Raw genomic sequence first — 27,773 nt, forward strand, 5'->3', positions numbered from 1 at the left:
CTTTCCTGTCTGTAGGGAACCTGGCTGCTCAGTGTCTCCGGAGTTACAATACCATCAAAGAGGATGAATTTTTAAGTGACACTAAGTACTTTCAGCTGGTGATTTACATGACAATTACAACTTACCATATTCAAAGACGCTTTAATTTCTGCCTAGGCCTAAATCAGCAATCAGAATGACATCAGCCTTCACACAGAAATTCAGTCCTTGCTCCAACTGGAACAGAACAAGTTTAGTCCAGAGCAGCAGGATAAAAACCCCTGAGTCCTTCTAACACTTGCAGTATTTTGTCCATGACCATGAGCTTGTTTTGGATTTGGATTCGGATGTGGACTTGGGATGGCCCATGCAGTATCTCCCAGGATGGAGCTGCAGTATCACACACCCAGCACCCTTCCAGCTGGCCGTGACCACAGCCAGCCCTGGGACATGAGGGACACAGCCAGACACGGGACATGAGGGACACAGCCAGCCCTGGGACATCAGGGACACAGCCAGACACGGGACATGAGGGACACAGCCAGCCCTGGGACATCAGGGACACAGCCAGACACGGGACATGAGGGACACAGCCAGCCCTGGGACATCAGGGACACAGCCAGACACGGGACATGAGGGACACAGCCAGCCCTGGGACATCAGGGACACAGCCAGACACGGGACATGAGGGACACAGCCAGCCCTGGGACATCAGGGACACAGCCAGACACGGGACATGAGGGACACAGCCAGCCCTGGGACATCAGGGACACAGCCAGACACGGGACATGAGGGACACAGCCAGACACGGGACATCAGGGACACAGCCAGACACGGGACATCAGGGACACAGCCAGACACAGGACACGAGGGACACAGCCAGACACGGGACATGAGGGACACAGCCAGACACAGGACATGAGGGACACAGCCAGACACGGGACATGAGGGACACAGCCAGACACGGGACATGAGGGACACAGCCAGCCCTGGGACATCAGGGACACAGCCAGACACGGGACATGAGGGACACAGCCAGACACGGGACATGAGGGACACAGCCAGACACGGGACATCAGGGACACAGCCAGACACGGGACATGAGGGACACAGCCAGACACAGGACATGAGGGAAACAGCCAGACACAGGACACGAGGGACACAGCCAGACACGGGACATGAGGGACACAGCCAGACACGGGACACGAGTGACATGGCCAGCCCCGGGACACCAGGGGCACTCAGCCCACGCAGCCGGCACCGCTGATTGCTCAAAGGCGCAGCAAAGCCGCCCCTAAGGCCCAAAGTCCCCCAGCTTTCCCTGGGATTCAGTGCTAAAGTACTGCTGCAGTCTGGGATCTGTGTTTGCAGGCCGGGTGTCCTTTTCCCCAGGTGCTGTGTGCTGACTTTCACTGCCATCAGCCTCCTTAATCCTCTTGTCAGCTCAGAACAAGCAGGGGTCACCTCCAGGGCAGCAAAGACAAAGCAGGGAGCGCGTCCAGGAGGGAGCCCAGCACACCTCAAAGCCCACAGATTAATTAATTAATTAATTAATTAATTAACACTCCACGGACAAATTCACTGCCACAAAAACAACCTGCTGCTGGGAGGGGGAATGAAAAAATGCTACCGGAGTGAAATGTTGATGCTATTTTAGTTTAGAAAGCTCACACTGAACAACCATGAACTTCAACCCACAAACTCTGGCACTGGGACTTCGCAGCAACTGGGCTCCATCACACAAAGCCCGTGCCGCTATAAATACCAGCACACACAAATTCTAGCTGCCTGCCTTGCATGGAGCAGCCTGGATGCTGCAAGCAGGATTTTTATAGCACCACTGAGTAAGTAATTCTGAGAGGTTTCCAAGCAGAGAAGTAGTAGTGGCGGTAAGTCTTCCCCGCCCGCCGTCTTGCAGCCATATATATGAGAGTGTACTTCTAACCAAACATAAATGCTCTCATATACAGCAAAAACCCCATCCAGGCTCCTGGCAAAGATGTACATACAGTTTATATACAGACACGCCACTGTTTGGAAAATCAGTTACTCGTGAGATTTAAAAAATGGTTTCCTTGTAACTCCTAGTAATTGTTAGAACAGATTCAGCAGTGGAGCACAGCCTTTGAAGCAGCATCATAAACATCTTGAAAATAAAGTAGATTTTATGTTGGATCATGGGCTGCTCGTCTTGACTTTGCTCCCTTGGGGTAAACACAAAGTTCACTATTGCACAAGATGCCTCCACGGGAAATTAATAAAGTTCATTCATAAGAATCAAAGGTGTCTTTGCTATCTCTGCCAGAGAATAAAAGTTTATGAGAACAGAAAATCTCTCTTGATTTCTTTCCTCCTTCATTTTTAAACTGGATTCTGTCCCTTTATTCTCCCAGAGCAGCACAGTGTGTACCCTGGCGGGTGTGGCTGACACAGCGGGGCAAGGCACTGTGACATAACCCGGATCCCCTCAGGTCTCCAGCCCTTTGAACACCTCCCTCTCTCTCTGCAGGCAGAGACGCCACCAGCTCCTGGACCCCTCTGCGAGGTGGAGCACTCCGCCACTCTGGCTGCTGACCCACGCTCAGCCAGCCCGCAGCTGGCTCCCTGGGACTTGCTGATGATGTGGAGCAGCTGGAAGCAGAAGAGGGGAAAAGGCAGGAGCAGAAAGCCTCCACTCCCTGCCAAGGAAGTGGCCCAGGCTCTCCTGGGTACATTTTCCACGGACACCACCAAGTTGTGAGCCCCATGATTGCAATGGCATCCCCGGGGACATCTCTTTAAACTATTTTTCCAGCTGAGCAGATGCGGCTGCTCCTGCTCTCCTGAAGGGATTAGTCCCACAATAAACACCCCCAGGCAGTGCCCTTCCTCCATCCCCCACCCCCCAGCCCAGAGGTGCTGAGCAGAACACCTGGTCCAAGGTAAAGGAGGTTTGATACCCTCCCACCACCTTTGGCACCTGGTTACCGATTAAACAGCTCCACGTGCCCACATGTAACTCCTTCTGAAAGCACGCAGATCTCGGGGAAGCTGATAAAAACCTGCAGGTGTGTGGCCACGCCAGCTCCATCCAGGAATCCCTCCAAACCACCTGGGCAGGACACAGAGCTGCAGTGGGATTTTTGGGCTGGGGGTGTGTGCACATTTTCTGTCATTCTCCTGCCTTCTCGGGTCTTTCCTCCTGACTGATCACAAACTGACAGCAACGCTTCAAGCACTGCACTCCTTAGCAAAGATCACCACGTGCATTCCCTCCCCACATCCTGGTTATCCTGGTTTCCCCAGGAAGGCACAGGGGCACTGTGTGTTCCATGCCCTGGCTGCTCAACCCAGCTGGCTCTAAATCTAAAATGTATTAAAATAAATGAAATGTGTCAAATCCAGCATGGTGAGAATGGGCAGAGGAAAGGGAGCATCTGCTTTTACATCTTCAAGCTCATACAATCCTTTCTTTACACTCTCTTGTGCTATCCCATTTATTTTGTCAAAATAGCTTTGACTTTGGTTGGGTTTTTTCTGTTTATTTTTTATTCTGAATCGGAAATGTTCTGCTGGGTATTTCCCACAAGTCAGTGAGGTGATGTACAAGTCTGCTAAGAAAATAATCTCTTTACGCAAAGGTGAATTTATCACGGTTTCTGGAAGTCTTCTGGAAGCCGTGCATGAAAAGAAATTGGGTTGAAAAAGCTGTGAATGAACACATAAAACCATGAGCAAAATATAAGAAGATGACCACCTGTATGAATGATATGACACTGGTAAAACTCCTCAGGATCAGTCTGGGATTATTAACCTGCCACCAGGGAATGTTTCTTTCACATTTATCACCTATTTCCATGCACATATCTACTGCCATTTAAAAATGGCAATATAAATCCTAAAGATACCCACTGAAGCCAAAATTTTGAGAGGCACTGTCAGTGCAGGAGGAGTTTTTGGACATCAGAAGGGATTTCCCCATGGAAAGGGAGGTCAGGAACTGGAACTGCCCAGGGAGGTGCTGGAGTGCCCATCCCTGGAGGTGTCCAAGGAAGGCCTGGACGTGGCACTGAGAGCTCTGGGCTGCGTGACAAGGTGGGGATCGGGTGACAGCTTGGGAGGCTGGGAGGGCTTTTCCAACCTCAGGGATTCCGGGATTCTGTGATAACCTAACAATCCTGAGGAACAGAGTCGCAGAAAACGGGGTAATGGAATCCACAGTACATAACACAATCACACCCTTCTCAAGAATACCAAAAATAACCAACTAAAATAACCAACTAAAGCACAAGAGGCGTCACCAACTATTCAGTCACAAATTTTCTGCAAGCCACAGAAAACAAACACACGGATAAAATTACAGGTCATGTATTCCCAGTGGAGACAAGAACACTCTGATGGCACTCCACGTGGCAGAACAGACATCACCAGTCAGGGATCTTGTCCTCGTGCATCACCTGTTCCGTGCTGGAATAACAAACCCTGCCCCAACAAATCCTTACCCTATCAGTAAGGATTTAACTTCCAGCACTAAACCACTGAGGTTGTCCTAGCACTGCTCTAAGCAAGTTTAAAATGCCGCCTGGGCCCAGCAGGGACCTCCAGCAGAACAGAATGTCCTGAAGCCAATTACCTGCACTGGAAGCCCTGTCAGGGAGCAGGAGTCACACATCACAGAGCGCTCTGAGCAGAGGAGGATGCCACAACAGTTGCAGCAGGCTCTGCAGCTGCTGGCTGCAGCACTGAGGTGGCCCAGAGAGCTCACTGCCTCTTGGAGCCACCCTGACAATTAACACCTCAAATCCTGCCTTCAAACACAAAAACCCAAACCAGCTGGTGGCAGCTGCCGTGTCCACCTGCAACACGCAGCCAAGGGTGGGCGAGAAAAGAAAAACAATTGTTAACAGGAAAACCTACTCTAGTGGCAAAGAGCAACACATTAGTTTGCACAAGAGCAAGGGCTGGATCCTGCCCCTGATGCTGTCCTTCTGCAGCTCTTGTTTTTGGGACACGTGCCTTAGGGGAAACCAACTGCTGCGCAGACTTGAGAGAGGATGTAAAAATGAAATGTAATCAAGTAAAACGTGATAACCTCAACAAGCTGACAGCAAGAAATAACACCCTTTATCTGTTTCTGTACATAGATAATATATATATATATGCACACGTGAGGCACAAGGGGCAAAGTACTCGGTGTGTTTAATAAATCATTTATGCCTTTGCTGAATATCCAAAATGCATTTCCATACAGATACGGCATCCAGCAGTATCACTCAGTGAGCTTTCTGATCCATTCCAACAGGCGTCAGCAGGAAGGACAGGCTGATACAGCAGAGACAAACTAATGCAGAATGGGCTTCCCTCTCACCAGGGTAACTTGTTGGAGGCATTAAAAAATTCAAAAAATCAATTGCCATTAACCAGAAGCTCCCGACTCCCTTCTATTCCTCAAGAAACAAAATTGCATTGTGCTCAGTCCAGCTGAGAATTCCATGGTTAAAAAAACCAAAAAAATGGAAGGACATTACCACTAGGAAAACAGTAAGAAATGACCTATTGTTCTCGTTTCTGAATGCTATTGAATAATCAGCATTTGGAAAAGCTTACAGGGGTTGAAGTAATTTCCACTGGCATGTCAAAGTCTTTAGAGCTCAGAAAGTCTTGAGACAATCTGATCTTGACAAATCACAGCCATCTACTCTTTTCTCCTTCCCTGACACAGCAATCTCAATTTCACTTCTGCAGTCAGCCAGTCTCTACCTTCCACAGTTCTCTCTCCCTCTTTTTAGGCAGCCTGGATTCATGCAGCACTGAGGCATCTTGCACTCTACTGTCCAGGGGGAAAGGGAAGGGTAAAATAACCCAGCCCCACTGCTCAGGAAATGCCCTGCAAGAGACAGGCAGATTTGCCACCTTTCTTGACCACTTGAGACATCTTGGATCAGCCACCAAAAGCCCTCACCTGATTTCTTACCAGTTTTAACTTACATATTATAAGCTTCAAGATTCCCGAAGGCCACTACAACTCCAGTGGAAAAAAGAAAAAAAGAGGCTGAGGATGGGCTTGTGGAAACAGGAATAGTTGTGTGAAGGGAACAAAATGCTACTTTCTTGTAAGTCTGCCTCAAAGCACGGAATTAACATGATATCTCTACCTCCCAGTTAGCTCCCACCAAGGTTTATTTTTAGATGCTCTTTCAGACTCTGCAGAGGGATGTTTCTTAGGTGATGTGGCTCAGCCCCAGTTCCCAGTGCCCCAGGAGAGGGCCAGGGCTAGGACAGAGAGGCTAACACTTCCTATGGTTAGCGGGCCCGAATTCAGAGTTAACTTTTGCAAACTCTGACATCAGACCCTGTTCCTGCTAAAGCTCTCCCTTGGCTCAGCCAGCCCCTCCTGCAGCCAGTGCCAGGCAGTGCCAGCAGCCCCTCCTGTGCCCGGGGCAGCACCGGCCATGAGGACAGCAGCCAGGATGGCCGGAGCGGCCGGGATGGCCGCAGCAGCAGCAGGTGCCACCAGCAGCCCTCGCTCTGCAGCGGCAGGAACTGCTCCCTGCCTCGGCACCCTGCTCAGGCTGCATCCCCAGGACAAGGTGATGGGACTCTCAGCTGGACAGGACACACACACCAGCCAGACAGGACACACACACCAGCAGGACAGGACACACACACGAGCCAGACAGGACACACACACGAGCCAGACAGGACACACACACCAGAAGAACAGGACACACACCAGCAGGACAGACACACACACCAGAAGAACAGGACACACACACCAGCAGGACAGGACAGACACACCAGCAGGACAGGACACACACACCAGAAGAACAGGACACACACACCAGCAGGACAGGACACACACACCAGAAGAACAGGACACACACACCAGCAGGACAGACACACACACCAGAAGAACAGGACACACACACCAGCAGGACAGGACAGACACACCAGCAGGACAGGACACACACACCAGCAGGACAGGACACACACACCAGCAGGACAGGACACACACACCAGCAGGACAGGACACACACACCAGAAGAACAGGACACACACACCAGCAGGACAGGACACACACACCAGCAGAACAGGACACACACACCAGAAGAACAGGACACACACACCAGCAGGACAGGACACACACACCAGCAGAACAGGACACACACACCAGAAGAACAGGACACACACCCACCTTGTTGGTGCGCGGGTTCAGCATGAGCGGCTTGCCCTTCTCCTTGGTGTGCAGGCTGTGCCGCGCCATCGCGCAGGGCGCCACGGCCGCGCGCAGTCGGGACAGCATCCTCCCTCCTCCGGAGCACCTGGCAAGGCAAAGGCAGCACTCAGGCACCTGACAGAGCCAGCAGGGCCCGTGGCCACACCCGCGGGCCGTCTGCTGCCACAGGGAAGCAACAGGCAGCGTGAGACTCCTTGTAACACCATAAAGCGACAACACAAAAGCGCCTTGCGGCAGCCAGGAGGGGGAAAAGGAAGGAAGGGTTTGGAATGCTGAGAGCACGGTGCTGCCTCACGCCATCCTGGCAGAGCAGAAATGGCAGCAGGGATTTTAGCTGCCCATGGTGACCCACGGAATGGGCAGCGGCACAAATGCCAGCCAGGACAGGGCAGCCTGGGCAGGTGCAGCCACAAAATCCCCACTGAGATCCTCTGGAGCTCTCCAACAATGAAATCTCTGGGCCTGGACAACACAGGAGAGAAACTGTGTCTGCCAGCGTATTAAAACTCTGCTACAACAAAACATGGAATTAAAATGGCCAAAACCTCCACTGAACTGTGGTTTCAGGCTTAGATTTTTACAATTCCAAACTTTAATAACAGAAAATTTATTTTCAGAGAGAATATATCCTTTAAAATAAAGGATGTTTCCCTAAAAGAATTGAAGGTTGTTAGTATAACTCAAGTTCTGATCCTGACAGGTGTTAACAACTCTTGAACTCATTTTACTCCATTACTGATCACAAGCTCTTTGCAGAAGAAAATACCATTTATCACGTGCTTGTATATGGCAGGACCAGCAGGGAATGTGCACTGGACTCATCTCCCAGAGATTATTTCTCCAAGACAGAGAGACCACGGGAAGCACAGCAGGACCTCACCAGGACCGTGGTCTGTGTGGTGACACGGGGAGGGGACACGCCGGCCAGGACAGCAGGGGACCAGGAGAGGGGACCCGTCACCCCCCAGCCCAGCTACACACTCACAGCCCAGACAGGCAGGGACAGTAAAGCAGGGCATGAGACATTTTTAAGGAATGAAATGATGCATGGCTTGGATTTTTAATTTCTTCCAGATGGGAGACAAAATTGAATTAAGGAACAAAACCTCATTATCTTAAATATCGCCTGAATACTTAAGACCTTTCTATAATCAAATTTGCACATAATCAGCTTTTAAGATGGCAGACTGGTCTTACAGGTTACAGTCTGAGGATTTTCATGAAAATCTTTCCAAGCATTAAAAAAATACGCCAACATTTAACATTTTTCACCATCAGATATGACCAAGTATCTCTTCTTCCCACTATGAAGCGTAGAGGGAAGCTGCTCTGCATCCAGAAGCATCCCTTCTTCTCAAGCTTTACTTGCTTTTTTAGGCCTGTGAATGACGAAAGTCCCACTCAAACCCCCTGTGTTGGTTTGTTTTGGGGTAAAGACCATAAATTTGCTGTGTGGAGTGGGACGGGAGGCACGGGAGGAAGCCTTGCCAGCAGCACAAAACAAATGTTGCCTGGAACGTGCTCGTTCCTCCCCAAACCTGCTAGCGGTGGAGTGAGCCCAGCTGGGCTGCCAGCACTCAGGAAATCAGGATCAGACTAGGGAAATCAATGCTGTGCTGCAAAAACACATTAATTTTGTGCTGCCTTCAGGATCGCCAAATTCAGTTTCAACTGGTTTTAGATCTGGTTGCTCGTTCGGCAGCGCCACGCGGGGGGCAGGTCCATCTCCCCGTGCCGGGGAGCCCAAAAACGGTCTGTGACTCCAGCGTCACAGCAAGCCCCATCCCAGAGTCCCGTCAGCCTGGTGCCACCGTGGCGCCAGCCTGTCACCAGCAAATACCTTAAACAAGGAATTAAAAGGTACAACAAGCACCACACCCTACCAAACTCTAATTAAATTTAAATTACTCGGGTGCAATTAATGAGCATTTAAGAACCAAACAAGAGTGCGGCCGAGATTCACCTGAACTTGATCAATTAACTCTAATCAATGAGGCAGAGGGGAAAAGACTTTTCAGAGGCGATGCAAATCTTGCTTTCTTCCCTGATGTGTGAGAGGTGAGACTTGCTCCTCTCCGAGGTGTCACACCAGCACCTAAAATTATTCTCTTGATGGAGGTATCTCAGATTCATAAAGGGGGAGAATCAAGTTTCATTTTCCACTGAGCCCTCTGTTTAGATCCAAGAGATATTATCCCAGTTAATTTATATCCATCACAAAACCTGACTGGTCACTCAGCCCTGAGCCCTCCCTCCCCTGCGCTTCTCATTGTTCCCCGTTTCTGTTTCCTCTCCTATCCTGCCCACCTCCTCCAACTCCTGTTGTCACAGACTTCTGAATGTGGTTTGGCAAGGGTTTGCCTCCAAAACCCACCTTAACACGACCTGCCCTGACCCCACGAAGCAGGAAATCCCTCCCCATGCCTGTCCATACTGCTCTGCAGGGCTGCCAGCACGCCCGTGGCCCTCTGTGACCCACCCCAGCTCTGCTGGCCACCAGCCTTGTCCCCTGGACTCGTGGGGAAGGACAAAGGAACACGAAGCCTCACGCTCTGCAGCTCACTTTTGCTGGGGAGCCACAAGAACAGGTGTGGGGGAAAGGCCCCCAAAAGGTCCCCGAGCCACCACCTGGTTTCAAGGAGATGGAGGGGCTGGATTGTGCAGCTCTTTGGGGAGGCTTTAACATGGTTTGTGATGGTTTTCTGGAGAGGCCAGGCTTGAGAGGGTGGCAGTGAAACCATAAAAAACAGGAGAGATCATTTTGGCAGTAGAGGCTGACAGAGAATCCCGAAGTGGTTTGGATGGGAAGAGACCTCAAAGCCCATCCACTTCCACCCCCTGCCATGGGCAGGGATACCTTCCACTGTCCCAGGCTGCTCCAGCCCCATCCAGCCTGGCCTGGGACACTTCCAGGGATGCAGGGGCAGCCACAGCTGCTCTGGGCACCCTGGGCCAGGGCCTGCCCACCCTCCCAGCCAGCAATTCCCAGTTCCCAATATCCCACCTGTGCCTGCCCTCTGGCAGTGGAAGCCATTGCCTGTGTGCTGTCCCTGCAGGCCTTGTCCCCAGTCCCTGTGCAGCTCTCCTGGAGCCCCTTGAGGCCCTGGCAGGGGCTCTGAGCTCTCCCTGGAGCCTTCTCTTGTGCAGCTGAACAGCCCCAGCTCTGCCAGGCTGGCTCCAGAGCAGAGGGGCTCCAGCCCTGGCAGCAGCTCCATGGGGGAGGGATGTGAACTGGGGGAAAGAGCAGCACCTGCTACGATGTGAAAACACACACGGAGGACCGAGGCTGTGCAACGTCCTGTGAGGAGGAATTAGGAAGAAAGCAGCAGAATTGAATGAGGAATAAATTCCTGCCCGCACACGTGTCAGCACAACCAGGATCTCTGCTCTCCCCTCAGTGCTTGACAATGGTGAGACCTACACCAAGACTGTGGAGCACCTCCAGACTGAGTCCAGCACAGCCGGGAACTTTTGAGTTGCTGTGTCACAAGTTAAGGGGATTAAGTCCTGCAGCACACCGGAGGACAGCTCCCTGCTGTGCCTTATCAGGAGGCATCTGCCCGGGTCAAACTAATTACCAACATGCACAAGCGCCCTTATCTGGGAGCAAATGTTCTGCCGCTCCAATTATGGATTTGTTAAATGGCAAAACCTACTTTCAAGGGAAAGGTTCATCACGCTCTTAAAAGGCAGAACTGGGCTGGCCAGAGAGTCGGGAAGCTCAGAGTCAATTAAAGCAAGGCCAGCTTCAATTACTGCCCAGGCTGCCTGACCTGTGGGTCTCCCCTCAGTGCCAAGGAGTGTCTGTCCCTGCACAGCAACCCGTGCTGCATGACTCTGCAGTCTGCCTTCAGTTTGAAGGGTGGGGAAACACAAATGAAAATCCCTGAAATCCCGTGTCAGTGATTTGTTCCAGCCTTTCTTCCGTGTACAGAAACTGACCTGTGTTGAGGAGCTTTTTTGTATTGACAAGCTTGAAATCATTAACTCAAGGCCATGGAGGCCCCACAGAATTTCCAATCTTTTAGGCCTCAATCATTTCTAAGCCAATAGACATTGTCTCCTGTGCCCCCCACAGCCATCCCTCTGTGAGCCTGCACCACCCCAGGTCTGCAGCGGATGCACCATGCACTTTATTCTCTTTTTTTTTTTTTTTTTTTCAGTAATAAACAGCCCAGCTTGGCCCACCCAAGCATGACACAAACCAGGCACACACTAGCTGGCTTCATCACTTCAGTAACGATAAAGCAGTCTAAAATTATTACATTAGGCAAGCACGGGCTGTAAGTGTGTCTCCCCACGAGACTTCCACCTAAAGAAAGCAGCTCTCCCTGCACCCACCACCCTTCAGCAGGCCAAGGAGCCACTTTTGTTCCAGAACAGAGCATCCCAGGAGGAAGGAGCAGAGGGCCGAGGGTGGGGGGGGGACGTGGTTCTGCACAGCAGCTCGGCACCTCCGGCTCCCTGAGCTGGCCAGATGCTACTGCTGAGCAAAGTCAGCAGGAAACAGTGGCAAAACTATTTCAGGTTCCCTCCAGCAAAGTCCCGGGCCACCACTTTAAAGGACATTTCTAAGGCACCTTGAGATCTGCAGATTAAGAGGAACAGTCATGGGCAGAAATTACTAATGAAGTGCTTGGCAGAGGCAGGCGGGTTATTTTGGAAGCAGATCTTTAGCATATTGGAATTACTTTTCTTCCCTTTCATTCTGAGGCAGCCAGTTCAACAGGAAGAAAAGTTAGGTGTGGAGCACTTAGGCAGAGCAAGCAGGTTCACCACTTGAGGCTGGAAACATTCACTGAACAAAGCACACTTAGGCGAACTCAGGGGAGAATGATTTCAGAACACTTCCCTAAAAAGAGTATTTGTCATTTAGTGCAATTCACAGTACTATCAGACGTCTTGCAGCACGAGCAGAAAGCAGGGCTGAATTGTTTGGTATTGGAGTCTTGGCTGGTAGCAGACAACATCAGAGAGCTGTGTTTTTATACGTTTACTGACCTAAATAATCTGATTCTTAAGAACCAGGAAGTCCATTATCTTTTGCTGTGGAAACCGCAGCAGCAGTATTTTCGGCCAAGTCTGACAAAACGTACTGAAATTCTTGATTTATTTTAATTTGTGTAACTAGGAGGGCTACTGGTGGTAAAGGCAAGGACAAAGACCTTATCCTAAAAGCCCTCAGAAATAGCCCAGGAATAAGCAGAAAGGTACTCATGCTCTGGAGAAGTGGCACGCCCCTGTGCTGGAGCTGCTCAACCCAGAAGCACAGATTTTTTTGGGGATGCAGGTTGAGGGGTGGACAAGGATGTTCCCAACAACTGCTGCACTTACAAATGGGAGTTCTTCCTGGGAAAGCAGCTCAGCACTGAGCGCAGAGAAGCCGAGCTGCTGGCAGCTAGGTGCAGGTGAAGCGAACGCCTGCCAGCCTCTTACAAACCTCGGCGGGCACTGGCCGGGGCTTTAAAAAGAAATACCCCACTTAAATTACAGGAAAACCTGAGAACCTATCCGTGCACCACAGTGCTGCTTCGGCTGCAGGGAAGGTGCTGGCACCACTGGTAAAGATGAGCATTCAATCAGTACTCACTCAACCACGCGCTTTGACAGCTTCTGTCTTAGTTTGCAGAGCAAAAGGCTCCAATCTTGCCTGCACTCAAGCTGCTGATTCACAAGGCAACGCACAGGATTAGCAGAACTTCCCTCCTGTGACTGTAACACACAGTTTCTTCTAAAATACAGGCTCAGGTTAAATTTCTACAGATCTCATAGCGTCTAATAAGGCATTAGACTCTGCTGGCTGCACACACACGGGCCACCGGCAGAGCTGCGCATTCTGCCCAGCTCTTTCATTTGCCCACATGTGAATTACAGGTACATAGAAAACCTCCCTTTGATGTTCACTGCTTTTTGGAATTACCAACACAAAGGCGCCAAATAATCGACATTTGGTGGTGCTGATCTTGCTTGGACGCCACATGTCCGTTTTCACCAACCCTTTATCAATGTGCTGTAAGTTTGGTTTGGTTTTCCTCCTGTTAATTACGAGATTCTTGCCATGACACAACACCCCGGGTGGCTCAGACAACACCCCTTAGTCGGTATTTTTTAGCGGAGCGTGGAGCCAGCGACGGCGGCGTGTCAGCCACGGCCGCTTCGTCGAACGAGCAGCCAGGAGGCCAAACCCGAACAGTAACTCTCAAGTACCGGGCGGCGCTTCCTGCTCCAAGGCCGCGCCAGCTGCTCCGCTCCTTCCCAACTTTCACTCTCCAGGGCCACGGGGAAGTTCAGGGCAGGTCGGGCCCGGCACGGGGGGGGGGGGGCCGCGGGAGCGGCCGGGCCCGCTGGGTGGGCGCTGCCCGCGGCCTCGGGCAGCTCCCGGCGGGCTGGCAGCTCCATTCGTCACCGTTCTGACAGGGGTAAACACGCACGGGCGCAGCCGGGGCTGCTTCCCCCGGCTCCTCGCGGGCACCTCCGCACCTGCCGCAGGGCCCAGGGCTGCCTCCGCCGCAGGCCGAGCCTCGGGGCCTCGCACCGCCGTGCTGCTGCTTCGGCACTACCTCCCCGCGGGGCCGGGCCGGGGACACGGAGCATCCCGGGCGGGCTCCATCCCCTCCCCGCGCCCGGGCGGCCTCCAGCCCCTCAGAACGGCCCGTAAACACGGGTTTATAAAGAGAGAGGGGCCTGTGGTGCGCCGCCGCAGTTGTATAATTGTTACCAGAACGGGATCTACCTCCTCCTGCGGCTGCTGCCCGCTGAGCGATGCCGGCCGAGGACCTGTTCCTACAGAGCGAGAGCAGCGCCCGCCCGCCGGAGCTGCGTCCACCGCAGAACCCGCCACTGAATGGAGCCAACACCGAGGCGCCAGGGAGGGACACCCCGGGAGGCGGGTGTTGGCCGTGACTGACATCTGACGCAGCCAATAGAAGAGAAGGAAGCTCGCAGGCGACGGTGGCGTTTGGCCAATGAACGTTTTATCCCGCCCCCGCAGAGGGGAAAGCGGGATAGGCGCGGCGAGGAGGGATCCGTCGCAGGCTAATTGGACTGGCGAGACAGCCAATCAGCGCTGAGGGGCGGGGCGAGGGGCGGGACTGGGGACGGGCGTGTGAGGGGATGGGAATGGGGGATGGGAACGGGGGATGGGAACGGGAGTGTGAGGGGATGGGAACGGGAGTGTGAGGGGATGGGAATGGGAGTGTGAAGGGATGGGAATGGGAGTGTGAGGGGATGGGAATGTGAGGGGATGGGAATGTGAGTGTGAGGGAACGGGAATGGGAGTGTGAGGGGATGGGAACGTGAGTGTGAGGGAACGGGAATATGAGTGTGAGGGGATGGGAATGGGAATGGGGAACGTGAAGGGCTGGGGAATAGGGAATTTGAGGGGATGGGTAACATGAGGGCATAGGGAATGGGGAACCTGAGGGGACAGGATCCTGAGGGGTTGGAGGCCATAAGAAGATGGAGGTCTGTGAGGGAATGGGGCTGTGAGGGAATGGGGCTGTGAGGGAATGGGGCTGTGAGGAGCTGGGGGCTGTGAGGGAATGGGGCTGTGAGGGGATGGGACTGTGAGGAGCTGGGGTCCATAAGGAGCCTGGATCCGTGAGGGAATGGAGCTGTGAGGGAATGGGGCTGTGAGGAGCCGGGGTCTGTGAGGGGATGGGGCTGTGAGGAGCTGGGGTCCATGAGGGGAAGGGGCTGTGAGGGAATGGGGCTGTGAGGAGCTGGGGCTGTGAGGAGCCAGGGTCTGTGAGGGAATGGAGCTGTGAGGGAATGGGGTTGTGAGGAGCCAGGGTACATAAGGAGCCTGGGTCCATGAGGGAATGGGGCTGTGAGGAGCCGGGGGCTGTGAGGGAATGGGGCTGTGAGGGAATGGGGCTGTGAGGAGCTGGGGTCCATAAGGAGCCGGGGTCCATGAGGGAATGGGGCTGTGAGGAGCCGGGGGCTGTGAGGGAATGGGGCTGTGAGGGAATGGGGTTATGAGGAGCCGGGGTCCATGAGGGAATGGGGCTGTGAGGAGCCGGGGGCTGTGAGGGAATGGGGCTGTGTGGAGCTGGGGTCCATAAGGAGCCTGGGTCCGTGAGGGAATGGGGCTGTGAGGAGCCGGGGGCTGTGAGGGAATGGGGCTGTGTGGAGCTGGGGTCCATAATGAGCCTGGGTCCGTGAGGGAATGGGGCTGTGAGCGCCGTGTGGCACCCAGGACGGTGGGGACCGTGGCTCCACAGGAGCATTCCGCCGGGGAGGAGGGTGAGGGGGAAAGGCAAAGCAGGAGGAAGGAGCAGAGAGCGGTGGCAGGGAAACGGGGTCACTCCACACAGAGTTCCTTGTGGCAGCATGGAAGCTGCTCCCAGTGGCCAGGGCCGCCGTGCTGGATGCCCTATGTGGAACAGGGCTCCTCAGAACATGCAGGGCCACAGCACTGAGGTAAGCCCAGCCTGGTCTGCTGCCTCACGGGGCCTGGAGGGCTTGGACTCAAACAGAAGGCTTGGCAGAAGTAATCCGGACAGCTAATGCTGCAGGTCAGCACTGAAATTGCAGAAGCACAGAGCAAAGCCATCACTTTTCACAATAACACTCGGCTGTTTGTCCTCAGAATGGTCTCACCTCAGTGGAAGTGATACCCACCCCCAGCTCAGCCTCCACAGAGTTTGAAGAGGGAAAGTACAGGGGTATGAAACACGACAGCTCAGCCCATCCCATCCCAGCCTTCGTCTGCCTCCTCTCCAGCCCAAACTCAGATATTTTCAGTGCTGTAGATTTTGAGACTGTTAATCACAGAATCCTGGAATGGTTTGGGTTGGAAAGGACCTTAAATCTCATCTATAGGCAGGGACACCTTCCACTGCCCCAGGGTGCTCCAAGCCCTGTCCAACCTTGCCTTGGGCACCTCCAGGGATCCAGGGGCAGCCACAGCTGCTCTGGGCACCCTGAACCAAGGCCTGCCCGCCCTCACAGCCAGCAATTCCTGCCCAATATCCCATCTCACGCTCCCCACTTTCTGTTAGAAAGAGAAAATTTTATTTTAACAGGAACTTCTACTAAGTAAGAATTTTAATTCTCTGCCACCAGCACCAAACACGATTTAAATAGTTTGATGTACAAAGGAGCACCGTGCAGTTAAAGGAAGCAGAGTCACTATAGTAACAGTATTAGATATGTAAACCTACTTAATCAAAACCTCCTCTCCTAATTACAATTTTGAGGCCTGTCATGAAGAGCACATTCAGCTGCTTTCCCCCTCCCCTCCCCGTCAGCATGACTGTGGCAGGTTTGAAACATTTCAGAATAATGCTGCCCTGCACCCATAAACAAAAGAGATTGCGAAAATAACCTGCGAGGTCATGACTTTGTGCCGGGCTAAAAATAGCCCAAATTGGAGGCATTTAAAGATGCCTGGCTTCGTACCCAAATTGCATAAATCACTTCTGCTGTAAACCCGTGTCACTCCAGATATTCCCCAGGATCACCTAATGAGCAGCTGAGGCCTCGCTGGAACACGCTGCGCAGCACTTTGTTGTGAAAGAACGGCTGCCTGGAGAGCCGGGCTGCAATTAGTCACAGCAGAGAAAAACCTGCACCCCAGGGGCTGCAATCTGGGCTGCGGGGCCCAGAGCTCCCAGCGGCGGGTTTGGATGGGAGGGAGAGCTGTCATTTCCACGCGGCACCCTCTGCCTTCCAGCCCCCGCCTTCTCCCGGCAGCCCCGCGGTACCGGTTTGGTTCTTTCCCAAATCCAGGCTCCGAACCTCTTCCAAGACACAGGTGCAGAGGAGGTCTGGCCGTGCTTTGTGCCTCAGCACGGCCCCAGCTGCCGTGGGGGGCAGCAGGGTCATGGAATCACTGAACCATTTGGGCTGGAAAAGCCCTCACACCCTCAAGTCCAACCATTCCCCCAGCACTGCCAGGGCCACCACTGCCCCATGTCCCCAAGTGCCACATGGCTCAAGGGGTGGGGACTCACCGGCGCCCTGGGCAGCTGTGCTGGGGCTGGACAGCCCTTTCCATGGGGAAATTCCTGCTGCTGTCCACCCTGAGCCTGCCCTGGCCCAGCCTGAGGCCGTTCCCTCTCCTCCTGTCCCTGTTCCCTGGAGCAGAGCCCGACCCCCCCGGCTGTCCCCTCCTGTCAGGAGCTGTGCAGAGCCACAGGGTCCCCCCTGAGCCTCCTTTTCTCCAGGCTGAGCCCCTTCCCAGCTCCCTCAGCCGCTCCTGGGGCTCCAGCCCCTTCCCAGCTGTCCCAGCCCCTTCCCAGCTGTCCCAGCCCCTCGGTGTCTCTCTCTGTGAGTCTGTGTGCCACTGCCTGTGCTATAGAACCAGAGGAGCAGCTGCTCCTCCTTCCTCAGCAGGGCTTTCATCACCCTATTTGGTGCTCACTCGGAAGTTTCCTCTGGCACACGGAACGTTGCTGCTCTGCCGTGAGCCCGTGCAAAGCCAGCCAGCACGGAGCTGCCGTCCCTCCTGGCTGGGCTGGAGCAGCCTCCACGAGTGCTGCAGCTCGCCCACTGCGGGGTGACAGCTCATTCAGAAATTTCTAACGCAGCAGATGGCTGTTTCATGATCACTCCACACTTCCCGCGTGCACAGGCCGTTGCGTTTTACTGGGGCTCCTTTCCAGAGGGAGCCAGTGGTTTGTGCTAAATTAAAACTGCATCTCCCAAAAAACCATTCACTGTTTGAAGGTAGTTTTCTTAAATCACACCAAGGTGGTTTCTTAAGTCACTTCCACCATGCTGAAACAGTGTTCTATTTCTCTTTAGGGTTGCCCTAGATTTGTGGTCATCTTCTGCTTGTTTGTTGTCTCTTTGCTGAGGAGAACTTCCTTTTTTCCCCTCCATTTTTCTCATGATAAACCATAGTGGTTGTAACCACTTAATGCTTGATAAAGTACACAGAAGACTTTTGTTCCCCATCCCTGAGATAGTTTTGACTCTCCTTTTCATAATGTTTTCAGTTTTTCAAGTATCTCATTTAAAGTATCGTCACCAGCACTGGACCCTGTGTCCCTGCTTTTTCTATCACTGATCCTTGATGCAAATAACTGAAGTAAAACAACCTCTGTTCTAGTTGCCTAGATCTGTCCTTTCATTCCTGCCATGGTGCTACGCTGTCACTCCCGTAAACTCACTGATAATGTAGCTAATACAGAACAAATAATTATTTAAGCAGTGATACTGGTTTTTATCTCACTCCAGTCTCAGATGGTTTTGCGGTAAGAACTAGCAGAACAAGCCATGCCTCAGAAGGTTTCTGGGGTTTGATAAAAAATGGCCTCTTGGCCTTTTGCTCTTTATTTCTGTTAAAAAGCAGTGTCAATTGTTCACTCTGACAAGCCTGATATAGAGAGATTACCCCACTGACTCTTCACATTTACATGAGACTGAAGCAGAAACAAGGCAGTAAAGATGATGGCTACCCCGAGTCAAGGTTTGTGAAGAAAAATAATGTCTTTTATTACACCAATTCCACTAAAAGATATTACTGCTCCCTACCAGCCTTGCCCCTTTTACTTCTTTAGAACAACAGAGAGCAAAGTATGTTTACTTCGTTTCCGTTTTTTTTTTTTTTTTTCTTTTTTCTTTTTTCATTCGGTTTCTGACTGGTAATTTCATTCTCTTTTAAAGCATTTCTGTGTAAAATTTCTCATTTAGCCTTTTTGGGCTTCAGTGTATGCAGAAGAGTGTCAGGCCCTGAGACCAGCTCACATGGGACCAGCCCACACTGGTGCTGAGTGACAAATTCCTTTGTCAGTGACTCTCACTGTAGGTTAACAGTCTTTTGCTGCTTTTTAATTTATGTTTTACTTTCTTTTCTTGTGATCTGCAGCTTCTTTTTAGGCCAGTCTGACCTCAAGTCAGCTCTAATCTGCTGAACTGCTGGGCACCAGTGAGAAATCCTGACATGGGCTGACCAGGTGAAATTCGGGCTAGATAGAAGGAAGCAGCTAGCTCTTTATGGTGAGGATGGTAAATTTTTATGAGGTAAATTATAATGAGGGCGTCAAATTTTCTAATGAGGTTGGCCCGGGTTGCCCAGAGAGGTGATAGATGCCCTGTCCCTGGAAGCATTCAAGGCCAGGTGGGACGGCGCTCTGGGGGAGGCTGGCCATTTTAATGCTTTCATCCCCTAATAAATCTGCTTTTCTGAGGGGGATCGCAGGGGAAGGGAAGGGTAAGCCCCCTCCCCCTCGCTGCTGCTGGCTGTACCCGCTGCACTGAGAGCGGGCATATTTATTTGTAGGTGCTGTGCCGCCACTCCCAGCTCTGCTGCAGGCACACGGGGACCTTTTCCTACACCGCCCTCATCACCGGGAGCCTTCTTCCAGACATCATCCCACAGCAACCCCTCTGCCCCCGAATCATCTCCCTTGGCTCCCTTGGCTCAGGGGCGGCATCCTTCCCGTCCCGACCGGCGTAAACGCAGCCCTGCGGCGCCGACTCGCGTCCTGGAGAGCGAGCCGAGCACAAAGCCGAGCAGCACAGAGGGCCGGGACTGCCCTCTTCTGATCGCCCAGGAGATGCCGAGCCGGGACTGACAGCCTTTGTCTGACCAGAGCGGGCTTGAAAAGCACCGAAACCGCGAATTTCACCGCCAGTTTGCGGGTCCCCACGTGTCGCTGACCTCAGTTAAGCTGGAAAGCCCTCAGACACCTCAGGAGAGAGTCTAACCCCATCGGCTGGGTCTGGCGACACTGCACTCAGGTTTAAGATCTTGAAATCAGTGCTTTTGGTCTCTCTCACCTCACAGGCTGTGGATCTTGCTGCAGGATGAGGATGGAGCTTGCAGAGACTGATCAGAGCCAGAATGAACATTGGAAGTGAAAGAATCAGTCCCATCAGCCTATGCAAACTCGAGGAGTTGTTTCTGCCTTTATCTGATGGACACCTCACTCGCAGCCTGGGCTCCCAGGCACTCAGTCTCTGCTGAGAACACTGCTTTTGTCTCCATGAGGCAGCAACTGACAAAAATAATAGAGAAACCTGCCAGAAAAGATCCATTAACCTTCACAGGTCTCAAACTGCACTGGCTTGGGACACTGTGAAATCCATTTTCTGTACTTGTTAGCACTGTGTCATAGAGTCAGCCCCTCTGTGTCTAGCGAAGGATGGCATCCTACCCACTGGAAAACGACTACAGTTTTTAGAATTTTAGGAAATTTCCTCCAGAGTGAAGAGAGTCTGATAAGCAGAGTGCCATCCTGGCAGTACGGAGAATGGCTTTTGCTCTTTGAGTCGCCATTCCCCTGCTGGGCAGTGCTGAAGGCAGGGCCATCCATGGGACTGTGCTAAAGCAGTGTCACAGCTGCTGGCCACAGTGTTCCCTCTGTGTCCTGCTTGAACTCCCCTGCATTTCATCTTACATGTGCTCCCGCCGGACATGTGTTGCTAGCTGAACCTTAAAACCCAGCTTCTCCTGTGGGAGAGGGCTGGTATTAAAACACTGAAACGTTTAGGCTGGAAAATACCTGATCGGTATTTATATATATTATATATAAATATATATATATTATATCGGTATTTATATATATATTATATATACCTGAGGGTATATCATGGTGAGTTTTTACGTCTCACACAAAGAGTAGAGGACAGAAATCCTTTACATCAATTGTGCATTTCATGACTTCACAGAACGCACAGATATCTGGGTTCGGGACAGTGTCAGATGTCTCGGTTATGAGGCATCTGGGTAGGGAGATATGAGACAGTTACAAAAGCTGTGTTATAAGGCGAGCTTTGGCACTTACTCAGAAGCCCTTCTGTAGTTTAAATTACAGAGAACCTAACTCAATCAAGATTTAATCAACGATGTTGTGAAAGGAAGTCTCCAATTCTCAACAACTTCACAAACAGGATTTATCTCTTTTCTGAGAGCAAGGGAACTTGAGCCTCTTAAAAATCCAGCCCTACTTAGCTAACATGTTTTGTTTCTTTTTTCCCTCCTGGTTGAAGCTTGTTTTCCTCACTGCAAGGATCAGGTGGGCTGAGGCTGAAGCCAAAGCTTAGACTTAAACACAGGATTTGATCTGAGACCTTGGAAGAGGCTCCCAAACTTAGGTGCTAGAAGTGAGAATGTGGATTTATAGTTTGAAGCAGAGACATGCTGAGCTAAGTGGAGGAAAGTTTAGAGTTTCAGAGTTTAAGGTATAGAAAAAATAAATGTAGTTACAGAAGTAAACGGGAAGCTCAGAATGCAGTGCTGTAGGTTCATGTGTCTTAACATGACTGGCTAAGAAAGCTCACACTGTAGCATGAGTCCATAAGATGAAATATTTAAGGATCAGTTCAAAAGTATAAATAACCTTGTTGGCAGTGTTTTATTGGTCAACAATTCCTTCAAAGGTCTTGTAACTTAGGGTCTTGTGGCCTTCTGAAGCATGCAGTGAAGATGTGAGCCAAACTCACCCTTCCTGTCTGTGTAGAAGATAGGAAAAAAATCACATAATCAAAAACAACTCAGAGGTCCTGTCTCAAATTCCTTCCAAAATTCCCCACAAGTGAATTCTCACAGGCCTGGAGCAGGACAGCAGTCAGGGTGTGTTTTCTGCGTGATTGAGCTCAGGAGGGTCAGTCCATTGCTGCTCCTCAGCCCCAGTGCTGCCCCACAGCTCCTGAGGAGTGCGGCCCTCAGAGAACGCTCAGGGGAGCAGCAGCTGCACCTGCTGCTTTCGGGATGCTCACCTCACAGAGTGCTTACAGAGGCACAAACAACCAGGCATTGTGCTCTTTCAGCTTCTGATAAACTCGTGTGAATGAGACCTGTCCGTCATCCCTGCCCCAAATATCTGGAGAGATGCAGAGCTCCGAGAGCTACGGCACCAGGTTACTGCTCAGAAAGATTCCGACTTCTCATTTTGAGCTCCTCCAAGAGATCACATGTTGCTCTCTGTGAGACCAAAAGCAGCTTGCAATGCAAATTTTTGATATTGTTACAAGTGATGAACCTCTTGGGTTTTAAAAGCCACTTGGTTTAGCAGGCACAGCCATCAGCTCAGTCCTACCCGGGGAGAAGAACGTGGTTCATCCCTTCTGCCGCCCTTGTCAGAGGGGACACTGAACATGCTGTCCAAGCTGAGGATGGGAACTTTTGTTCTTCAGCCACACTGATACAACCCAGGAGGCCTGGCCAGTGCGGGCTCGGGTCTCCAGAAACAGCAAAATTTCCTTTTCTGTTCTAACATCTGCTGCCAAAATACCAACCCAAGCAAGCGAAGTGCACAGCCACTGGCATGCAGGCAACAAAGCTGGCTTAAATGACTTTGCCGACCTTCCTGGGGATGACGTGCTGAAATGCTTCGCTGGAGAAAACCTGCCAGACGCAATTCAGCAGGACTAAACACCTCCTGGCTTTCTTCACAGGAGCAGGGAGCACTCACCACGCTGCAAACCCAGACCTACACCTGCTCCTCGCAGCTTGCACGTATCCCAGCAGGTGCGATCCCATTATTTTCCCCAGCAGGGGGAAAAGCTTGGTGTCAAATCACGACCGCCAGTGCACCCTCCTGCAAATCTGTGCGTCACAGGCACTGGAAATGGAAGCCTGCTGGAGGATGTCAGGTGAGAGCAGGGCTCTGGGGTGGCACCAGTTTGGGGTTGATCTGTGGGGGTTAACCCCGGCAGTGGATGGGAAAAGCAGGAACCCAAGTTTGACGAATTTCCCTGCAGAGGGCGGCCTGTCCTTGCCTAAGACGGCTCACGGCCCCAAGAGCTGCACGACTCTGAAATCAGTTTTAGGCAGGACACGCGGCTATTCCCACCTGCCGGCGGCCGGGAAAGAGCTGCCTTGCGGAGTGCCAGCCCTGGCTCGAGGGCATCGCCCGAAAGGAGACCTTTGTCTGGCTGCAGTTCTGCACCCCAGGCACTTCAGCTGGAAACAGGCTCCCGCTGGCGCTCCCTGAGTCCACCACTCTGCTCTTCCACGGCTTCCCCTCCCAGGATTTCTCCCTTCACACCCTCTTTTCTCTGTCCTCAGTGGGCAGATCCTGGCTCTTCTACGGTGGCTGCTGAGCAGAGAGCTCTGCAGGCTCAGCAGGGATCTCAGCCAGTGGTGAGCCAGGATGTGTGGGCTCCGTGCCTGCCCTTCCCTGGACCAGCTGCTGCAGGAGCTGGGCTCCCTGGGGCTGCCACTCGTTTTAACTGCAGTGCCCCAAGCCAGGTGGCCTTTGAAGGTACTTTCCAGCCCAAACCATGCCATGATTCTATAAAAGCTTCACAGCTGGAAAAGAAAACTGGATCACACCTCACTCTTTTCATCAGTCAGACTCAAAGCATTTTTTTTTCACCACCCGTCCCACCCCGTCCTATTTTGCAAGTGAGATCGAGGACACGCACACAGGGCTCAGCAGAGCTCAGGGAGGAGCAGGCTGCAGAGCAAGTCCCAGAGCAGCTCAGCCTGGCTCCTAAACACAGGCTTGGAACACCAGGGCTGGCTGACAGAAGCTGAGTGTGAGCACAGTGACGCTCCTGTGAAGATCCAGCAGCACGGAGAGACCGTGTCACTCCTGGGGGAGCGGCTCAAAGTGGCAGACGAGAGGAGGGAGCAGCTCAGCCTTTACTGACAGCTCCTGTGTTCCAGGGATGTAATTTGGAGTGACACAGTACCTGCTGCGGGAACAGCCCCTTGCCCCAGTGCAGAGGTGACAAACAGGTCTGCCCACGCCTGGCTCTTAATGAGCCAAGCTCGGTCGCGTGAAATGTCACTCCGTGCCTCTGGAGACACGGGAGTCACAGCCAAAGGAAGACACCAATGCCTCCCTGGTTAAATATTTCAGCGTGTTGCTTAGCAGCTCAAGGCTGACATTTCTGCCACTGCAGCCTTGGGTTCCCCGTTTGTTTATCCATCAGAGGCTGAGGGACGGCGCAGCCTGTCTGAGGATTAAGGGGTGACACAGTGACTGCCACCCAGCTCTCTGCAGACACCACTGCCACGTCCCTGTCCCCACACAGGTCTCTCCTGCTGCCAGGGCTGTGGGGCAGCTCCCCCAGGTGCTGGTGGCACTCAGAGGGTGCTGGGGCACAGCTCTGGAAGCAGGCGGTGGGATGAGATGTACACGGCTCAGAAACGGCATTGGCCACGCACAGGCAACGCGAGCCCCTGATCTGCTGCTAATTTGGGGCAGAAAAGCTGATTCCTCTGCATCCTTTTGTAGGAAGGGGGTGGTGAGCTGTCTGGGCTGTGGGACACAGAGCTGCTCAGCAGGCTGAGTTAGTGGCAGGAGCACCCCAATGTGCAGCCTTGTTCTGCTGCAGTGACAGACTTTTGAGCCCATAATGAATAAACATCACATACCATCTTCTCTGGAGAGAGAGGATTTTCTTCTTCCTTCCTTTCACAGAGGACACTTCCATGGGATACACAAGGAAATCTGGAGGCCCCTCCAATTTGTATTTAACTGTTCCCAGGAGGGTTCTCTCTGGTCTGTGGACCTCCCTGAGGACCTGCACCTACAGTGGACAGACAGCAGCGGTACAAGTGTCCCTCTTGCCTTGCCCAGCTTTCCTCACACCCAGCTGTGCCCAAGGATTGACTCTGGAGCCTGAGGAGATGTTCTCAGGCAAGGCTCTGCTGTGCCCCTGCAGGGACTGCTCTGGGGACTGAGGAGTGTTCCTTGGTAGGACGCCAGTGCTGCACATCCACACTCATCCCGTACATCCAGCTCCTATAAAAACGTGGGCTACTTGCTTAGGGATGGAATAACTCCAGTATCCACCACCTCCAGCAAGCTGGAAAAGCAGGTGGCTTGTATGAGCAGAGCTCAGATCCTCTGTGTATTTCACTTGTGGTCTGCTGACCTCTTGTCTGTTTTATCCCTACAACAGCACAGGAGAAGTTCTCCTGATGGAGGAATTCCCATCTCCTCGGGTGAAGGAGGGTGAGAAGATGTGGCTGACCTTTGTCATGAGAAGGCAAGATGGAGCTGTGAGGTTGGAAACAAACCTTCCTGGTCTGGAGTCCTGATCCGGGGCTCGCCAGGCGTTCAGCACATGGAACACTTGTGTTTATGCGTGCACACACAGAGGTAAGTTCTGCTGTGCCTGGCGGAGTCCAGGCCTTGCACACGGCAAGTCTCCTCTCCCCTTTCCCCTCCTAAACTGCGGAGTGATTTAGGGAAGGACTTACCTGGATAACCGGTGGCTTCCCAGCGTCTAGCTGCTCATGGGCACAGGGATTTGCAGAACACAGGAAGGACACTTGGGGCTGAAAGCGTTTTCTTCCTTCCCTGCATGTCACTGCTCCCTGGGGAAATGTCACAGCCTCTGGGTCCTCAGGTGGGAGCCACCGGGAGCTGGGGCACTGAACTGGTGTGACGGGACACTCCTCACTGAGCGCTCCCAGCAGGCTTTAGGGACAGACAGACACTCATTTTAAAGGGAGCATTTCCGCACTAAATTGCCATCCTGCCCCCCATCCATATGGCACGAACCCACCCCATCGCTCCGAGAGCAGCGGGCTGGGCTCAGGGAAAGGCGAGGCCACCGCCGGCTCCGTCCCCAGCCCTGCTCACAGCCAGGTGGGTGCTGATCCTGCGGCTGCAGCTCGCCTCGGCACAGGACCTGGCCAGGTTCAGGCTGTTCCACTGACCCCCTCTTCCCTCCTGAAATGCCTGATGGACTAGCAGAAATGTCCCAGGAGTTTGAAATCTCTGGAAGATGCAAACGCTTCATGCAGCGTTGACTTACACAGGAATTAACTCTATTTTTCAGAATAGCCTGTGCTATCAAAGATGCCCTTGGGTATATTCTCTCCAAAGCTTCATAAAAATTCATATAAACCTCCTAAAACACATAATTTTCACTGCAACATTAATGAAAGCAACCATTCAGAGATCCTTTTGTTACACTTTATTCCACCACAAGCCAAGACCAAGCAGGGTAAGACCCTGTGTGAAAAGGTTGCGCTTTTTAAAGACAGAATCATTTTTATTTTAGTAAATAAAAGCCTACTCTGAATTTAGCAATGTGATTGTTATAAACCAGCTTCCCCAGCGCCTAGATGGCAGTTTAAAACACCGGGGTGAGCACAGCTTCAGAAAGTGAAGATGCACTTTGAGAGGACTCCATTCACCTGAATATTGTACTGCTTCAAAATCAAACTCTGCCTTTCAAAATGTCAAAGGCAACAATTCACAAGCAAACACCATATGGTGTATTTGTTCTCTTCTATTCCTCTTAGAACCAGCTGAAAAAGAAAGAACATTTCAGAGCTGAAATGTCTGCATGCCACACTATACAGTGTTCTCACTGCAAGCTCTCAAAAACTGTAGATGGTGGCATGAAATTGCTCCAAGGGGCAGAACTGATCATTTGCAGTCCAGTCTCCAAAAAGCCCGCTTGTAAAATTCACTGACACTATGCTGTGGTTTTGCTCTGGGATCTGGGAGGGATTTGCACGGGAAAAACCTCCCAGGATGTCCCCAAAGCCCCTTTTAAAAGGCATCTGAAGTGGATATTTTTGTTACAGCAATGGTGAAGCTCTGAAGGCCTGGTTAGTGCAGCTCTGCGATGGTGTAACAGCTGCTGAGTCCTAGCACGATTAAAAATAAACTGCAGCAAAAATAGTCACAAATTTGTGACTGAGGAAGAACAATCACTGGGGCAGCAACAGAACCGTTGGAGGCATCTTTTTGACATTTACAGGAGATTTAAAATCACCTTCCTGATGGATTGCCAGGCTCCAACCTGTGGCCACTGGATGGCTGTAGTGGAAGGGCAGATCCTGGTGAGGAGCCACCAGGAGCAGCTCCCACAGTTTCAGGGAGGGATTTTTCTGCTCCCCCTGTTGCTCTCTAAATAAAACCCAGAAGAGCCGGGGCCCAAATCTCTGAGTCCAGGGCGTGCACCCATCCCAGGGCCACGTGATGACACCACAGTGTCGTCAGCTACAGCAGCGCTCTGTGTCTCTTTCCATGAATGCCCTCTGCAAATTTACTGAAATACCTGATGGATGATCTTGCACTGAAACGATTCTTTGAACTGCATGAGGCACAGATAATGACAAAGTCTAAATTCCCTCCCCGTGATCCTGAGTGCTCAGACAGCCTGAACCTGCCAAAACAAAGCTGGGTGAGGAGCAGCCCAACACCAGGTAACCCCAGAACGCAAATATGATGTGATGTGATGCAGGTCTTCATGTTCACTCTTAAAGATCTTTTCCAACCTGAGTGAATTCTATGATTTGCAGAAGAAACCTAGACACCAGAACTGGAGTAAACACTTCACAATAAAAATAATAATAATTTGTAAAATAATTACACATTGCCACGTAAGGAAGGCTCAGGCCTTACATTTTATTTCTGCAAATGAGAGACAGATCTGGCTTGTGATCAGCTAAGCACACTCAGGTAACAAATTAAAGCCATCCCTCTTATCCCCTTTTCCCAGCAGGTGACGCTGAGGTTTTAGAACAACGTTAAATAAGAGCTCACAAAGCAAGATGGAAAATCCAGAGTGGCGGCAACACGCTCTGTTTGCTTGTTACTGAGTCCGTTTTACACTTTAATTGTGGGCCCACAAGACAACACTCAAAAGCAAAACTGTTTCTTTCATGGCCATAATAAATAGTCCTTCAGGCCTCTGGAGAAGAAGTGAC

At 51.9% G+C, this 27,773-nt stretch overlaps 1 protein-coding gene and 1 long non-coding RNA gene across 4 annotated transcripts in view; one reads left to right on the forward strand and one right to left on the reverse strand.

Moving 5' to 3' along the window:
• The window catches only part of ME2 (malic enzyme 2), a 37,515-nt gene extending 23,410 nt beyond the window's left edge, over positions 1–14,105 (reverse strand). For both annotated transcript variants that reach the window (XR_008428552.1, XM_053931904.1), the window contains exons 1-2: positions 13,929–14,105; positions 7,154–7,280 (exon numbers count right to left, since the gene is read on the reverse strand). Coding sequence is in view for 1 of the 2 variants with exons in the window: in XM_053931904.1 (XP_053787879.1) it covers positions 7,154–7,261 (108 nt within the window). In the remaining variant the exon portion in view is untranslated. The remainder of the gene's footprint in view (positions 1–7,153; positions 7,281–13,928) is intronic.
• A 1,229-nt stretch (positions 14,106–15,334) lies between these two features.
• Positions 15,335–27,647, forward strand: LOC128782173 (uncharacterized). Of its 2 annotated transcripts, none has more exons than XR_008428682.1 (5): positions 15,335–15,711; positions 19,011–19,141; positions 19,425–22,741; positions 25,004–25,203; positions 27,566–27,647. It is a non-coding gene; the product is annotated as an uncharacterized LOC128782173 (long non-coding RNA). The 2 variants fall into 2 exon arrangements; XR_008428681.1 differs by having other exon boundaries at positions 15,335–15,616.
• The last annotated feature ends 126 nt before the right edge of the window (positions 27,648–27,773 follow it).

Source organism: Vidua chalybeata, chromosome Z (genome assembly GCF_026979565.1).
Source record: "Vidua chalybeata isolate OUT-0048 chromosome Z, bVidCha1 merged haplotype, whole genome shotgun sequence".
NCBI lineage: Eukaryota > Metazoa > Chordata > Aves > Passeriformes > Viduidae > Vidua > Vidua chalybeata.